The sequence below is a fragment of the Cyprinodon tularosa genome, unplaced genomic scaffold (genome assembly GCF_016077235.1).
Source record: "Cyprinodon tularosa strain WSP-4 unplaced genomic scaffold, ASM1607723v1 ctg1012, whole genome shotgun sequence".
Classification (NCBI taxonomy): Eukaryota; Metazoa; Chordata; class Actinopteri; order Cyprinodontiformes; family Cyprinodontidae; genus Cyprinodon; species Cyprinodon tularosa.
In genome coordinates, this window is record NW_024037797.1 from 98482 (window position 1) to 116408 (window position 17927).

The window sequence follows — 17927 nt, forward strand, 5'->3', positions numbered from 1 at the left end:
TCTGAGAGAGGAGATTTTCTTTCTATCTACTCCATTGTGCTAATGGCTCAAGTAACACAACAGTGTTTCTAATCACTTCCATCTTAACACCTGAAGCACTTGCCTCCTGCAGACATGGACCATGCATCCACTGCTTTAATTGGAACACTGAGAGGGAGGGGCTGGATGGTTACAACCTGGTTAAAGAAAGAAAAAAAAGAATGAACGCAAGCCCTGGGGAGAGTGGCTGGTTTAAAAAAAAGTGAAGGCTCTAATGAAGGAGACAAGGACACCAACCTGTAGGAAGGAGATGAAGCTGGAGGCAGATGAAAAGCTCTGAGACAGCGTCACCATGGAGACATTGGCTGGAAGGAAGCCTTGACAACGGGTGTGCCAAGCTTCATGCTCTCTCGGGTCGAAGAGGAGGTGAGAGGGGTGGGTGGCCATTTTTACCATGTTTTATATAGTGATTTACTCTTTTTTTTTTGTCTTTTCATTACAATGTTATTATATTTGCATCCACAATGTTCAAGGTGAAATGTTGTGATGGAAAACTGAAGTGTGTTCAACTCCTCAACTACAGCTTCTGTGTGACTCATTGGTCCTTCAACTGATTTTGAAGCTTTAAAGCCACACAGAGGAACAAATGGCTCAGTTTTATGAGTGTTTGGATTTTATAAGCGTCTGGTTTGACGCATGTCTTGAGATTATTTTCTACCCCATAAAAAAAGATTGACAATTTAAGTAAACAGAGCAGTAGCCTATTCTTTTTAGGCTCCAGCCGGATATTGTTTGGTATATTGAGCAGTGGTTTAAGTAGATCTACAATTATATGAACATGATGTAAGAAAGGAAAAAAATTCAGATAAATGTAACAATCTTGATAGATTTAAGTAATTTTGGCAATTAAAATACTTAAAATTTTCTTTTAAATCGACATGTAAAATGCATTCTTAAAAAAAAAATGTTTAATGTTAGGAAAAATGTTCTCACATTCTCATTATTTCCATTTTATGATACAAAATTCTGATGTTAAACTGCAAAACCAATCTAGAAATATGCCACCATTTCTGAAATTAAGTCTATTTACCCTTACCGGTAATTTGAGTAGGTAAATAATGATTTGCCAATGGAATTAGTATTTTTTTACTCTTAAAATAAGATAAATACATAATATGTACTTAAAATAAGACAATGCAACTGTCTTTTTTTCTTATTTTAGATGTAAACTGTCTTGTTCCGTTGGCAAAGTGTCACTTACCTTCTCAATTCAAGAACTAACGCACTTGTTTTAAGAAAAAATAAACTTATCTAGATTTGGATTATTTTCCAATGTAGCATATCATATATTTTTTAAAGTTTGCTGTGTTTAAACCTCGGGCACTCGATGTTTTTGTTTGTCAAAGTGCAAGTGGAAACCATGATGAGATCAAGATAGGTATGTGAAGTCTTTGGAAAGAAAATTTTGGCAACTTTTTGAAACTAGCCATTCAACTATAAAAAGAAAAAAACATGAATAAATAATCTTCCTAGGAGGAGATCTAAAACAATGGCCAAAACATACCATGAGTAGACTGCATGATGCTAAACATAGTCGCCAGAAAATCTGAAATGCTATTATGAGATCTACACAATAGTATTTAGACTTTTTCAAGCATTGATATGAAAGTCTGTACCTCTACATTCAGAAAGATACGACACAAGTTTAGTTCTCGAGGCGGGTGCACACAGGAAACATTTGCATTAAAACAAGTAAACAAAGAGAAAGTTGAATTTATGAGAAAAAAGGAAGACCTGGACTTCTGGCATCATGTTCTTCGAAAAGTTTAGCCTAAAATTGAATAATTTGGACACCAGAACCGATGACAAGTAACGCAGAAACCAAATGCAGTGTTTTAGTAAAATAAACTCATCAATAAAGCTCAGAGATCGATGTGTCTGTAATCAGAATGTTTTGCTGCAGAAGGACCTGGTTATAGAATCCACCATGAATTATACTGCGTATCGGAGTACTTGATAAAATAGTACATATCTAGAAAAAAGGAAAGCTGGAGAACTAGAATCAGCCACATGACAAGGACCCAAAACATACCAGTAAATCCATCAATGTCTGTCTGGAAAGTCCTGGGTCACAAATCCCAGATACTAATCTTTTTTAAATGTGGATTGATTTGAATCAGGTTGTACGCACAAGAAAATCCTTTAAACATATAGTTAAAATATTTATTTAGTTTACTAGAGGTACCCATATATGTAGAGGCTGTAGCATATATTTTTGTCATTTAGTTTCAGCATGAAAACCAGAGCATCAAAGTGAGGTGATGAAAGACACAAAATCAATAAGGGAGTGAGTGAACACCTTATTTAATTAGTCCCATTTTTATATAAAGAGGGAGAAAGACACAAAGACAGGGACTGAGACAAAAAGGATTCATTAGCACCAATTACTGAAAATCTTTTTTGGTCTTTTCATGAGCGAAGTGAGTGGTCTGCAACGATGCCCACAGACAGCCCATCTCAGGCTCCAGAGAGTGTTTCAAAGACTCATAAAGCGAATCTTCCACCACCAGGAGCCTACCAACATGTGATTTCAGAGAAATCTTTTCTCTATGGGGGGAGCGTATCAAATAAACACACCAATCTGAATAGTGTCTAACAGCATCAGCAGATGTATAACAGCTTGCCAACTCTCATGACTGATCAGAAGCCCAAGTAACGGCAGAAGTCGAGAAAAAAAAAAGAAAAAAAAATATGCATACTCCAATAACAACATGGGAAATTACTGTTATTTGGAGTTTTAAAACAATCACATATGCACACCCTAATTCAATCTCCTTGTGTGTTATTACACTCTGTACGCTGTTAGCTGTAAATGGAGAACCCAGCTAATGACAGGCTCCAGCTGATGGAATATTCCACTCTTTTATTGTTGTCACAGCTTCCAATGTGTGGAAAACATCAATCACAGTCACTCCAAGACATCTTCATTAGTCACTGTCCTGATCTGTAAATGAGCTGTAAGCTATTTGCATTCAGTGTCTGTGTGTAGGAGAGACCTTCTTGTTCAGTAATATTGATGAGAGACAATGACAATAATCTTTTTCTTAATAAACCCACCAGAATGTCTTGTTAATGATCAGTTACAGGCCTTAGCTGACTGTGATTACTGAGTGTTGTATGAAGGTTGTTTCTGAGTGGAGATGGAGAAAATCCCATTATTAATCGGAGGGAGGAGTAGTAAATGGCTAATAAATAAACACCACACCTGTCATTATCTGTTTTTTCTCTACCAATTACTTGATAACTCGCCAATAAAGACTCTCCCACAGTGTAACAAAAAGCACTGGTGAGATAGATTATTGTGCCTCTGAATGTCAGGAAGCTCTTTCTATAGGTCTTCAGCCCAAGAGGGCAGACAGGTAAAAGCAATTTCAATTAAAAAAAAGCTCCTCCAGCATTGTTGACATAACCTTAGTTAAAATGTCACGCTTTGTGTTTGCCCCTGAGGAGGAAGTGGAAGAAAGAACTTTTTGCTTTTACTTGGAAAAGGAAAAGACAGAAAGGATTGTGAAACTAGACAGTATTGCTTAAATGGTGGAGTACATGTGTGCATGTATAGTATTGTATAGTATTGGAGTAAACTGATAGTGTGAATCAGTTTAGAACCTTCAGTATTTAGATCTGGAGTTTCTTTACCTTATTTTTCTAGGCTTCTAGGAGGGATAATGGTATGTTTTATTTGTACTCTGAATCTGGATCAAATCAAATCCATTTATTTATATGCCGCTAATCTACAACAAGTCATCTCAAGAAGTTTACAGTATGTTCAATAGTGTAAACTTCCTTAGATCAAATTATACAGATTGGTTAAAAGGTTCAGGGAATCTAAGGGAAACCCAGTAGATTGCATGAAGTCGTTAACTTACAGAATTCACTTCTCCAGACGAACATAGAGTTAGAGTGGACAGGGAAATACACAAACACCTTCTGAATTTGGAATTAAAGTTTTGAAAGTTGAAGTTCTTATGCCTCATTTGCTTTGCCTGATTAGTCACATGTTGGATCTGGAATTGACATCATCCTTGAGTTGGCTGCAAAATATCTGTTTGTAAAAATGTTTTTTAGTGTTCAATTGAATAAAATAGAGATATATAATGTTAACAGCTGTATTTTTACAGCTTTCAACAACAAACAAAGCACACTGGTTTTCTGCCTGGCAACTGGTGATGTGTTTCATTTGGACTTAGCTCTACAATTAAATGTTCTTTGATGGAATTGCAAAAACTACAGCCCCTGTTATCTGATTTCTGACAAAAAGCTGCTGCCTCACATACCAAATAGTTAAAGTTGCAGGTATAAATAAACTACTAATTAGGCCACTTAATGGCTTGAATCCCATTAAGACTAGAAACATCATCAACTTTACTTCCTAAACTTTTTTTTTATCTATTTTAAATAGAATCCCATTGCTTCAATGATTAAATGTTTTTTGCCAAGCATTGATTACATTTTGGTATCATTGGATCATAAAATCTCAAAATTAGAATTATTCATATCTAGAACTGCAGATTGAGACATTTTGAATCCACATAAATGAAAATTAAGAAAAGGCAGCTGATGATAAAACACATCTCATAGTGGTGTCAGAGGTTTAGTCTTAACGCCTTTGTGGGGAAATACATAGCAGGTTTTAAAGCTGCTACTCACATGTTAATGTACAGCTTCAATTTATGTGTCTTAACCGTTAGAATGCATCAAAGTGAAATACATTGTTAGCGTATAGCATTATAAATATCAGCACCACAATAAATAGCAATCCCATTGGCTTTCTATCTTGCAATCAACAATCCATTCAGGAATGACGTCAGCCACTTCCGAGGAAATGCAAATGCACTGCAAATCAAAACATTATGAAAAAATAATCTTTAATTGCAAAAGGAAGTTCGATTAAGAAATCAAGCACAATGTTTTACTTGTCAACCCAAACTTTTATTTTTATTTTTTTGTAGTGTTATTGTTGTTATTATTGTAAACCCCTTTAGTGTTGCACTACAATATTGTGTTGGCAACTGAATCTACAGACAGCGAGGATGGTAATGCTTTGTTTTAGTCATCTTCACAGATATTGACTAGAATATATGAAACCAAAGAGATGTTGATTATAGCTTCTGATCTCTCCATAAGCCATGTCACCGCCCATCCCTGACCTTTATTTGGCAGCTGGCATGCTGTGGCCCCTTTATCTTGCAGACCTGCGGAATGTCGGGTTTTTGCCCCCCAGCAGACAGGAGGGTGTTTATCACCATCAGCGCAGAGAGGAGGGGGATGAAGGGCTGCTGAACTGCGACAGCAGCTCAGCGGTGCTTGAGCATGTGAGTCATCGTTGGAGAAGTTAACTCTTAAAATGCCTCGACGATAGCCTGAGATTCAAATTAAACTAAAATAAATGTTACCATAACAGTAAAACTAACCATGTAAAAATACTCTGTTCTAACAAAATGGTGATATAAGGAAATAATTCAATGTGAAAAACAGCAAGGATTCCAAACACAGTGTATGCAGAAAACAGCATATAATTCAGTTAAATAAGATTAATACTAAAGTTAAGATTAAAGTAAACATTCAATGACCACAGTTCTATTTCTAGTGAGTAAAAGCTGAATTTGTATGATTATAGTTTTTAAATACCACGAAGTTCAAATACTTACACAAATAGTATCCTTTTTAGAACAAGACAAAGCAATGCACTATACTCCTGATAATTAAATATATTTCCAATGAACTACAGCATCTACAGAAAGGCGCAGGGCTGCAAACAGCACACGGGCTCTATTTTTAATACAGCAGACTCGTTAGTATGCCATATCATAAACCTGAATCATTTATAAAGACTTTTTAGGAGCAGCTTTTACGTGTGTTGTTTGATGACGTGCTGGTCAGGTGGTGCCTCATATAACAGGAGGAGCTGTCCAAGTGCTGAAAACAGAAGCGAATCAGCACCGTTCCTGAGGAGATGCTATACACCCTCGCTGCTGTCTGAGCTTTATTACCAAAGGTAACAAAACTTTGTTTACGTGTTTCATCTTTTTTATGATTATATTTTATTTCTATTTAAACATACTTTCCGTAGATGTGACGCTCGATAGTTCTTTGTTTGCGCTTTTCCAGTCAGGTCAGTCAATAGATTAAAATTCATTAAAAATGACTGTTTAAAACACGTTTTTTTTTTCTCAGTCCTATATGCTTTTAAAACGTTTTAAAAGCGTTTTCGATTAGAATATATAGGGTAGTAACAGATGTAAACGTAATGCTGAGGTTGCCCGTAACAACGCAGGGAGTGACTCATCCAGTGATGGAAATGTAACGCACTCAGCATCACATTCAATTTGAGGAGAGAACCTCCCTGTGAATACAAACGCTTGATCAAAACACACCGGCTTTGTTTCTAATTACGCTTATTTTGTTTGGTAAAATACTGCATCCCTGACTATTTGACTCCTAAACCTGTTCTGAACTCGCTTTACAGGTAATAAATTTGCCTATAATGCTGCATTTCTACCACAAGTTGCCCACCGGCGGAGCCGTGGTGCTGCTCGCCTTCCTTCTTCATGGATACGCCGTGCAGGCGGCGTCCCTCCCCCGCCACTACAGGCTCCGGGGCGGTGAGAGCGAGGGCCAGCCGGGTGCCTTTTCCCCCAGCTCCGATATGATCAAAGCCCTGGAGTATATCGAGAACCTGAAGCAGAGAAACGGGGGCCGACCTGAGCCCGTGGATTACGATGAAGTAGAAAAATTCAAGATTCTGCTTCAGCTCGCCTCGCACCAGGATGAAGTTCCCGGGGACCGTCAGTCTAACCCTGGCATGCAGGGCCCGGACATATCCGCTGGACAGCTGATGAAGGCGATGCTGAAGACTCTCCAGGATCAAGCCGGGAAAGATCCTAGGAGCGACCGCCGAGCGCACAGACACCGCACCAAAGACACTGAAGCGCCAGAGAGCGCGCCGGCAGACTATGGTAATTTCCCCAGACCCCACAAGAAGTATCCGCTGATGTTTGAAGACGAGGAGAACACAGACGCAGCCAAGCGCGCAACAGAAGACCTAGACGAGCAGTACACCCCTCAGAGCCTGGCCAACCTGAGATCCATCTTCGATGAGCTGGGGAGGATGGTGGCAGTCCCCGGGCAGAAAAGAGGCGTTTTCGGGGATGACGATGATGAGGGAGAAGACGGGTTTAGCCAGGATGTAGCTGGAGGAGAGGAGTGGGTCCCCATGGAAGAGAGAGAGGAGACCGAGGAGATGGTGAACAGGAGCCACGAAGAGATGGACAGGACGCTGAACGAGAATGAGGAATCGGAGCAGGAGGAGATGCAGCGCAGAGCCAACCAAAACCAGGAGGATGCTGATGATGACACTAAACTGGTAGATTACTACCTGTTGAAGGTCCTGGAGATGAGCGATCAGACCCAGAAGAGGGATCAGACCGGCGATCAGAGGAAGAGGCTGATCCGCCCCTCCATCTTAGATCCCCGGACAGTGAAGGAGCTGCTGGAGCTTTCCCTCAAGCTCCACGTTCCTCCACAGGATCTAATCGACATGCTGCTCACAGAGGAGCTCAGGAAGCTCCACCGTGACCCGCAGACCTTAAACCGCTACACTGCCGGACAGACCCCCAAGATCAGGTACTTCAGCCGCAGGCTGCCGCTGAAGAGCAAGCCCGCCCCCGAGGACATGGACAGAGAGGACTTTCTGGACATCATCGGGGTGGAGACCATCAGCAACGAGTACCCAGTTGTGCAAAGACCAATGAAGACCCCCTCATCCTCAGACAGGGTCTCAGCGGCGTCCAGCCCTGTCGCGGTGCCGGTTAAAATCCCGCCACCCTCCGGACGCAGGGAGAACCTGTTCCTGTCGGAGCTCAACAAGATGCCGCTGAAGCGCCAGGCCGATGATGACGATGACGACGGAGACGTAGAAGACGAGGTGACCACCTACCTCGCGGCCAAGATTCTCACAGAATACCCGAACACCATCACCAAGCGGGACACCCAGGCGCAGCTGCAGGGACAGTTTCCCTACGAGCTGTACGAGCGAGCCATGAAGGACTACATGGAGCAAGCGGAGACCGAGGCACGGCCGGTGGCCAAGCGGGAAACGGAGGAGCCAACAGAGGAGGAGGAGGAGGCGGAGGTGCGCGGAAAGGAGGAGGAGGCCACGGCCCAAACCTCCGCTCCGGAAACCAACGAAAGAGAGGAGGAGGAAAAGCGCCGCGAGAAAAAAGCTGCCGGGATGTAAACCTGCAAGACCAGTTATTATGAATATTTAGTATTTCTACTGTCTCAGAAATAACGTTTGGTGGACGTGATCTAGTTTACACATTTTTATTATATGAATTTTAGCTGTTATTAATAATCACTCTAATGAAAATTATATATATATAAATATATAGCAACTAGAAGTAAAATATAATTTTATTAATGACTGTCCCTACTTGCTGCAAAGACATCCTAGAGATATTCTATTGACACCATAAACTTAAAGGTGCATCCAATGAGGTCAACATCTCATCAGGAAGATGTGAGCTCTCAGTAAGCCTAAAGAACAACTACAATCAGATCAGATTAAATAAACCTGTGTGATGTTAAGTTTGTTTACATTTATGGTGTTTGCAAATGCCCTCTACTTTAACCAACAGAGTAAAGGTATAAAAAAAAAGGCTTATTTTCATCTATGTAGAACTATTTAACATATGTGAATATATGTGTAAATTATTAGGTATGAATCTGAATGGGCCTTGAAAAAGTCATGGTTTACTCTAGAGTAATTACGGTCAGGGCTGAGGGCGCGTTTTGTGACTCTAGACATATTCAGGGTTAGATTTCATGTTATGGAGTAATTCTAAGTCTAAATATCAGACTGTCGCCTGCCTTCTAACCCTGTCATACTGCAAAGCTCTGTGTTGTTGGCCTAATAGTGGTTGTGCTACTTATGCTCATTTTTAAACCATTTTGTACATGTTCAACAACGTGTGATCGATCACAGATGAATAAAGCATCAGATGTATTATTTTTCTTCTTGGTGAGTTGTGTTGCCTTATTGATAAACAGACAAAAACAAACAAGAGTATTAAGAGATCACATGAAGAAAAACATTTTTTTATATCAAAATATACATTTTATTCATAAAATGTGCACTGTAAAAACGGACAAAAACAGCTGATCAACACACCAGCCAATAATCTTAAACATTGTAAGGATTATAGATTAAAAATAGCAAGAAATATGTGATAACTAGGTATTTAACAGTTGAGAAAAAATAATGTTGTGTAATTTGAAGATATAAGTATCAAGTTTTTAATAACAGTTTCTTTAGATGGTAACTGTCTTACAGTATGCATAACAAGTCATTTTAGTACCAATGAAAAACAAATGATTATAAAAAGAAAAAGGAAATAGAACCAAACCCCATCATCCTCTAATGCAATATCAATTAATTTCAATATAAATAACAGACACACTCCTGACCATTAAAAAGTTAAATTTAGAAGAAGAAAAATTAAAGCAAACTAATTTCTAGAAACTTCATGACCCATTTACAGTACATGCAGTCTGTGGAGTCCTCCACCATGTTAATATCTTCCTTTTCCTTGAGTTAAAATGCAGGTTTGCTCATGTATTCCTCCATAGTCTAAAAAAAAGCAAAACAAAAATGACAAGAGAATATCAGCCTTTTTTTTTTTAGAATAACAAACATACAAAATAATACATGTAATTAATATTCACAGGCACACACCCACACATCACCTGCATTATAGTGCCAACACACAGCAGGTTAACTAGCACAAGCAGAGCATCTAACCTGTCTGTCCATATTCAAGGTCATCCAAACAGCTCCACCTCATACCACTCACTGTGGTCATCCTGAAGTGATAATAGTCAAAATGAATATAGGGAGGTTCGACTGAACATAATCCAACTCTAGATCAGAAGTGTTAGTCAGCCCTACTCAAAAGTACAGGAGAACACACCCAGTTACGCTATAACCGTATCACACAGAGCCATGAGTGCAGAGAAAGGGGTGGGAGCGGGAAGCATTAGGCAAACACTAAAGTTCACTCCACATTCCAGCAAAATCTGCCCCTCGCTCGCAATGGTACAGGAAGAGGCAGATATGCCAAGTGGAAAGGAGGGGTAGGACAGAGAGTAGCACAAGCAGAAATCCATTAAACAGGAGGAACCTCTAACATCCACAAATCTGTAAGCTATGACGCAGGCAAAGACACATTAGGGACTAAGCTGCACCACGATTAATTGAACTCAATACCAAAAAACTAACTGCACTACATTCACTCAACTTATACTCTCAAGTAGAATTTAGAGGAAGTGTTGCTGAGAGAAATCACCCAATTTTGTATATTTGGATACCCCACAACCACAACTTAAAAAAAGCACACACTCAAACACACACACAACAACATTGGATGAATTTCTAAAAATGTTTATCTAATGCCTTAAAAACACTGAGGCATGCAACAGATGTTACATGCTCACATAGCATCAAAAATAAAAAAAGTTTTGGTATGAATGTGTTATTGTAGGGTGTGTGTCTGTGTGGGTTCTCATCCATCTTACCTCTTGTAACATGTCTGAGGATTCAATGGCGCGGTTCACAATCTGTTTAGACGTTTCCTGTATCTCTCCCCCCATTAAAAACTCATCCAGGATAAAATAGGCTTTCTCAAAGTTAAAGATAATGTCCAACTCGCACACCTAAAAGAGCAAATGATGCCGTTACTGTGGTTATCAAACCAGATAGCCTACTGTGCATAACACATGGAGTGATTCTGATAACTGATACAGTGTCAGCCACATTATTTTTTGCATCCACTTTCCTGAATTTTCAAGACACTCCCCTGCTCCAACAACAAAAAAAAACCTCATAAAACATATAGAATCACCTCTTCAGCAGGGAATCGGGTTCTGCTGAGGCTTAGCAATGATCCCCTATTTTAAATAAAATGTGAAAAGGATACATCTAGAACAGGGGTCTTTAACTTTAGTCGGAAGATGAATACGGTCCTTGTAACCTGGCATAAGCCAGATTGATACGTGTAGTTTTAGATATCAGGCTTCTTTCCTGTGGAACCAACTACCAGTTTTAGTCAGCAAGGTAGACATATTGTCTACTTTTAAGGCTAGACTAAAACTTTTCTTTTTGACAAAGCTTATAGTTAAAGTTGCTCATGTTGTCCTGAACTATTTCTACAGTTATGCTGCTATAGGCTTAGACTGCTGGAGGACATAGGGGCCCCTATTTCATCATTCTATCTCTATTCTCCCATTCTGAAGTATTTGTTAGTTCAACTTCTAACGCTATGCTATATCTGCCTTATCTCATCATAGTAGCTTCACTTGGTCTGTTCCTGCTTGGCTGTGACACCATCCTGGAGAGAAATATCAGTTGTGCTGCTGCCAACACCTCTGTGCTACCGTCAACACCTTTGTTTTTGATGTTGGAGCTTGACCTGTTTTCACTGTAGTTCTGTTTCCATTACTATGACTCACTGTATATGCTCCCTTTCATCCTCTGACATGGGAGCTGGCTCGGAGCTCATCTGCCTGACTATGTTTCCTAGATGGGGCCAACAGTGGAGCTGGCTGACAGTTACCTTTAGCATCTTTGCTTCTGTCTGCTTGAACCGCAGTCGACTCGGCACATGGCCGCTCACAATGAGCCTGGTTCTGCTGGAGGTTTCTTTCTGTTATACGAGAGTTTTCCTCTCCACTGTCACTACAAGCATGTTTGGTGTGAGAAATTGTTGTCGAGTCAATGGTTTTCTTTAGATAGAAAACTTTGAACCAATCTGACTCTGTCAAGTTCTTTTAGATGACATGTTGAGAATTGGCCCTATACAAATAAACGAAATTCAATAAAATAGTTAAATTTGAATTCTAAACGGTAACCACTTGGAAAGCCGTCTGTAGAAAGTATTCACATAATGGAGGGACATTCAGTAAAATCTTCGAGCTGATTCAATAAATTAGGTGGCACATGCCTCACCGCAGTAGTTGTGATGAATCACATTCTTGATTTGTTTCACAACTAGCGGAGTTAACCGATAAATAACACTCTTACCAAATTCAGTCAGGAGGAGAGTGCTAACATCATTCCCAACAATAATGGCAGAAATTATGTCCTTTTTTCAAAATGAAATAGAGGGTATTCCTGCTAAAATCGGAGCAGCCATCTTTGTTTAGATTCAGCCTTCCGCATCTGGTCGACGAGTTGTTATACACGTGACCACATTTCATTGATCCAAAACATTTCTGCATCGAGGCTAATGCGTCTGTTGGCTTCTGGAAAGCTGAATTTTCAAGAGAAAGTCAATTTTATAAAATCTCAACGATTCATCTTGCTTGCAAGGTACCTGTCCTACAGCTTTAAGAGGAATCCATGCCTTGATCCCATGCCGCTTCCAAATTTGATATCATGCTGAAGGGGTGAGAAATGATCAAATTTATGTAAGCCTTCAAGACATAGTGTGTTTAATGTCATGGTATGCAACACATGAGCCCCTCAAGGAACAGTTCTCTCCTCTCCCATTTTCACCTTCTACATCTCAAACAAAACAGAAAACTGCAATGTCTAGAAGTGATGATACAGCCATTGTAGACTATTTATCAGAGGAAAATGACTGAGATTACATCTGGTGTGAAGTTGCCAGTTATACATTAAACCATCAAAGAAAATGGTAACAGACCCCAACATCCCCAGTGAACAACCATGATTTGGACGTTGAGACTGTGGAGGAGCAAAAACCTGCAATGCTCCATGTACACTGACCCTGCATAAGAAGGGTCTCAGTGATCTCCGTCTGATGAGGACACTGTTACAGCTTATCAAACTGTGGTGGAATCTGTAGTCATTACGCTGTAGGCCTGTTTGATGTATGACACCAAGCTGGACAGAGAGAAACTGAACAGGTTGCTTAGGTAAAGTAACTCTGGCCTGGACCAGCCTCCGGAGCTAAGGGTGGTTGAGAATAGGATATGTAAAGCATAGCCGACATTCATTATAGACAACATCTTTCATCCCCCCCATGACACTAAGGGAGCTCTGAGAAGCTCCTTTAGCAACTGTGGCATCCACAGTGCAGCGCTGTTTCCAAAGGTCCTTCATTCCATCCACCTTCAGACTTAAACATCTGAAAGTAAACTAATCCTGTCTGGTAGTCACAATAAAAACATAAATGTGTAATACTTTTCACTGAATGTATATCAATGATCATACACCTATAAAACATGAGGAGTAAAGGTTTATTTTTAGCATTGTCCTCTCTGCAGACTCCAACCTTGTGAAATATTCTACTGGAAAAACAAATTAAGGAATGCTTTTAAATGTAGCTGACACTGTATATCCTCCTTAATGGAAACTTGGAAATGGAAAAATAAAAGTAGAGTGAAATACATTGCCAAAGTATTTGTCCAGCAGCTCGACATAGCGGTGAATAACCTCCAGGGCCAACAGCTCATTCTCTCCGTCATCTACGCCCAGACAGAAATACAAGCTTGCATACCTAATAAGAGAACAAAGAACATGTGCCGATGATGAGGCAAATATTGCACAATTTACTGTAACTATTTAAGGGATATGATGAAATGATCCATATTCATTAGTTTAAGCTACTTCAGCAGACATGTATGAGAATGACTCGCCTCTTGTAAACAATCTTCAGGTCTTTCCACTGAAGGAAGTTGCAGGTACGTGCTGGCCTCGCCAGGACCATGGTGGTCATCTCCCTTATAATCTTCTTCCTCTCACGTTCTGACATAGCTGTGAACCATTTCTGTAGACGCAGACGCCCTTGGCGACTGAAAAGCAGCAGGAAGCGCATCTAAAAACACAGACCCGATCAGCAGAAAAAAATTAGTTATGTCTGAATGACTACGTGAAGCAAATTGTTAATAATAATTGTAGGGGAGTGTTGACCTAGTAGTTAGAGAGCAGTGCGCTTGTGCTCTGAGAAAGTTACCCGGCTTGATCCCCAAAGCCTCTACTCTGGCTCTCTGAGCAAGACCCATAACCCACACACTGCTTACTGGGTGCAGTAGCAGCTCACTGCTCCCCAGAGGGGATGGGTTAAATGCAGAGAGTTAATTTCTCCATTGTGAGATCAATAAATTTCAATTTATATCCCTTTCTAATGTAGTTACATGACTGTTAATTATAAACAGCAGTGGCTGATTTTGATACATTGTCACAAACTGTATTCTCTAACCCGCAGTAGGCATTGACTGATTTGGATTGTTCCAATTCAGATACTGATACCTTACAAATAAGAGAGAACGGGTTTTATTTAATTCTATTTGATTAGCGTTTTTGTTGTTAAATACTTCACATAAGATTTTACCAATCTCTTAAGGCAGTGTAAACATTTCAGTTAACTTGCATTGATCCCTTGAACAGATCAAAACATGTCCTAGTTCTTGTTAGATCTCCTATTTACTAAAATGCAGCTGATTGAAGGCCAAGGTGTAATTCAGAACCACAGAAAGACATGACCCTGACCTTGTTATTGGATCTGTTAGGATATTTTAATATATATAAATATGAGTTGTCACACAACCAAAATTTTGAACTCAATTTTTGAAGTACCCCCACTTCCTCATGGAAGCAGGAAGTGGGGGTACTGGGGAACCAGGGCACCCTGCCTGTAGCTATTAAACCCTTCGTATAATCAGTTACCAACTTTGTACAGGTTTAACATATTATTTGATGATTAACTTTAAGTCTCCTCCTAGAAGTCACCCTTATCTTTAGCCTCTCCCACAGATTCTGAGTCATCTTTAAGTCAGGACTCTTCAACATGTTGCTCAAATGAAACATGCTGCTTTATACACAAAACATCATAAACATAGTTTAGTTTTGGGGTGTGCTTTGATGGCGCAGTGGTTAGTGAACAAGACCCATGTATGAAGGCCTTGGTCCTCGATGCGGCCGACAGAGTTTGGTCAGCAATAAATAATTGTTTTCTTTTTCTCGCAATCTCTGATGGATTAAGCCATTTCCCTATAAATTTGTATAGCTGACTACCCATCCTGGCACAGCTTTGAGACAAACTTTCTACAAAGAGAAATTTGCTTAAGCCTTGTTCAGTTAGAAACCAGGCTTTCATATTTGGACATGTTGACATTCACCCACCGAAATAAAAGCATGTTTTTGTTAGAAAACATTTAATCTATAATCACTTTAGTCATTAAACAGAAAAGCCCAAGACATTAGCAAAATAAGCTGCTGCTATGGGTGACCTCCAAAGGACGGTCAACTACCACACCAAATGGAAATGTCAGAACATAAACATAAAAAAATAAACAAAATATCAAATTAAAGTTTTCAAGATTTAAATAAAATGAATAAAAGCACAACTATTCAAAGGAATGTATTGATCGTCATAATTTGATGTTACTAGCTGATCTACAAATTAATTCTGTTGCTTGTGTTTGTACTGGTTCTTTAATCACTATATAATCTTTTTTTTTCCCGCTCCATTTGTGGTTTTCAGGGTAACCGGTTAAATAGCCCTTCCTTTTAAGCTTAGGCGATTCTAATATTAAGAATCCACAAATAATTTTAGCAAATTTCAAATTATAATTATTGAATTTTTCAACAGAAGATCAGCTGTTGTTTAGAGGGGCTCCCTGGCTGTAGTTAGCGACTCTCGCATGGTCTCTCCCTCATGTCAGCTACGTTCAGCACCTGTCATTGTCTGAGAAACACTTTTAAAATGATGTTGTAAGGATGATGAAACTATAATAACATGGTTCTTAAAAGGTTATTTTTTAAAACATTTTTAAAGGTTGAACAGGCCTAAGGTATGGGTGTACTTCAAGTGAGACTATGATAAATGGGGGATTAGAGGGCTGCTGGGATTCCCAGCAGAACAAACACAATGTATGATCGGTATCTATAGAGACGACACGCAGTAGAATTTGTTTTGCTTTTTTTTTCACTTGTGAAGGGCACTCAATGTTTTTCCACTTCAAGATCATCAGTTTTGACTTTGAAAAAACTTCTCAATTCCTTAGAAAAAAATATTTAATAAATAAAGAAAAACAAATTTTACACTTTAAAATCGGAAGACTCATTTTTTTTTTTACTTAATTTTTGTGGGATGCCATAAAGGCATTAGTCTATAGCAACAGAAAAATATTTTAAGAAATAAAAAAGTTGAGTAAATGAGCAGTCAAATTAATAAAACTATTAGGGTGGGGAAAAAAATCAGATCAAGCATATTTCATTTTTGAAATAATCATCAACTAATACAATAAAGGATTAATCGTTAACTGAAGTACAGAGATTCTAAAACATGCCTTTAGCTGACAGAGCAACCGACTTGGAGCAAACATTGTAAAAATATTTAGCCTTTAAAATAAAATCATAATTTTGGTCTGTGAATATGCTCTACCCAGAACTCCTCTAATGGAAAAGGTTTACTTTCACCTGGTCTGAATTCTATAAAAAAAAAAAAAAAACTCTTTCTGAGGAACGTTTTGCTATTAAATTATTTATCAAAATACAAAAGACAGATTAATTGATTAGCAAAAAGTCAATCATTTGAGAGTAAATCAAAGCACATACTATTAATTTAGTTGATGCATTATTAGGTAATGGATTGATATTAATGTTGTTGAAAACAAAACAAGCAAACCATTTAAAGTGGACAATTTTTAAAAGATATCTATGGAAGAGGGCCACTAAAAAATTAAAAAGTTAACTGATTTTTAAATATTGTTTCAGTTTGATATGGGAAAAAGGTCAGAATTCTGACTTTAATGTCAGAATTCTGTGTAGTCAGAAATCTGAGAAAAAAAGTCAGAATTCTGAGATAAAGTATATCTCAGAATTCTGACTTTTTTTCTCAGAATTCTGACAGCCAACAAACATGTTAGCATCAAGCTGTAGTCATGTCTGTTTTAGAGACTACACTAGCTCTCTTGTCTCTCAAGTCAGAATTCTGAGATAAAAAGGCAGAATTCTGACTTCTTTTCTCAGAATTCTTATTTTAATCTCAAAATTCTGACTTTTTTCTCAAATTATACTGAAATAAAATTTTAAAATAAGTTAACTTTTTTGTTTTTTCAGTGGCCCTAATCATCTTCCGGTGGATAAAAAATCTTAGAGCCTCAAACAAACAATCTCGATTCTGTTTGTTTTTTTAACCCACCAAAAACATCTCATACATTAAACAGAAAACTGAACAATGACCAATTACCAAAGGACCTGAATAAGAGGACATACCAGTATTTCCAGTATTTATTCAGGCAGCAGATTTCCTTACTGTAACAATAAGTAATAATATTACCACTTTTCTAAACCTAGAGCCAAACACTTCAACACCAAGCATACAAAAGAAGTATCTTTGTGGCTATCTGCAGACCTGAACAGGGAAATTAATATGTAAAGCATTAAACTGCCATAAGGGCAGGACACCTGGAGCAAAGTGACGAAACCTGTTTTACGGATTGAACCAGCAGAAAATAGAGACCAACAGCGCACTTTCAACTGTTTTTAAAACTAGACGTAAACCCATAAAATAGTCCCAATGAAAACAAATTACTTCCATTACTGTTTTTTTGTTTGTTTGTTTGTTTGAAACCTGACTAAAATAAGCAACAGCTCGTTCCAGGAAGTGAGCTCCAGTGTCAGCCACCTGCTGCCAGGTGATACAGGTGAGCAGCCAGAAGGCTCTTTACGGCTAATGGCAGCCACCATTAAAAATACTTACCATTTTGACGCTCCGAAAAGACAAAAAAAAAAACAACGAAAAAAACAGAAGAAAATAGACACTTTAACCCTCACAAGGGTCACACGGTCCGAATGAGTTCATATCTGCCCTCCGCAAAGTGCAGCCAGTTAGAAAAAAAAAAGGGTTAGTCTAGCTCCGCCC

At 38.8% G+C, this 17927-nt stretch overlaps 2 protein-coding genes across 3 annotated transcripts; one reads left to right on the forward strand and one right to left on the reverse strand.

Moving 5' to 3' along the window:
- The first annotated feature begins 5908 nt into the window (after positions 1 to 5908).
- Positions 5909 to 9051, forward strand: scg2b (secretogranin II b). Its single transcript, XM_038278093.1, has 2 exons — positions 5909 to 6034; positions 6506 to 9051. Exon 2 carries the CDS (start codon positions 6524 to 6526, stop codon positions 8273 to 8275), a length of 1752 nt encoding a protein of 583 aa, XP_038134021.1. The 5' UTR covers positions 5909 to 6034; positions 6506 to 6523; the 3' UTR covers positions 8276 to 9051.
- A 68-nt stretch (positions 9052 to 9119) lies between these two features.
- Positions 9120 to 17919, reverse strand: ap1s3b (adaptor related protein complex 1 subunit sigma 3b). Of its 2 annotated transcripts, XM_038278124.1 has the most exons (6): positions 17766 to 17919; positions 13696 to 13874; positions 13448 to 13556; positions 10612 to 10749; positions 9839 to 9900; positions 9120 to 9667 (listed from the first exon to the last, which is right to left on the reverse strand). In XM_038278124.1, the coding sequence occupies exons 1-5, from the start codon at positions 17766 to 17768 to the stop codon at positions 9859 to 9861; spliced, it is 471 nt and encodes a 156-aa protein (XP_038134052.1). In that variant the 5' UTR covers positions 17769 to 17919; the 3' UTR covers positions 9120 to 9667; positions 9839 to 9858. The 2 variants fall into 2 exon arrangements, with proteins under 2 accessions (XP_038134052.1, XP_038134063.1); XM_038278135.1 differs by lacking the exon at positions 9839 to 9900 and having other exon boundaries at positions 9630 to 9667.
- Between the last annotated feature and the right edge of the window lie 8 nt (positions 17920 to 17927).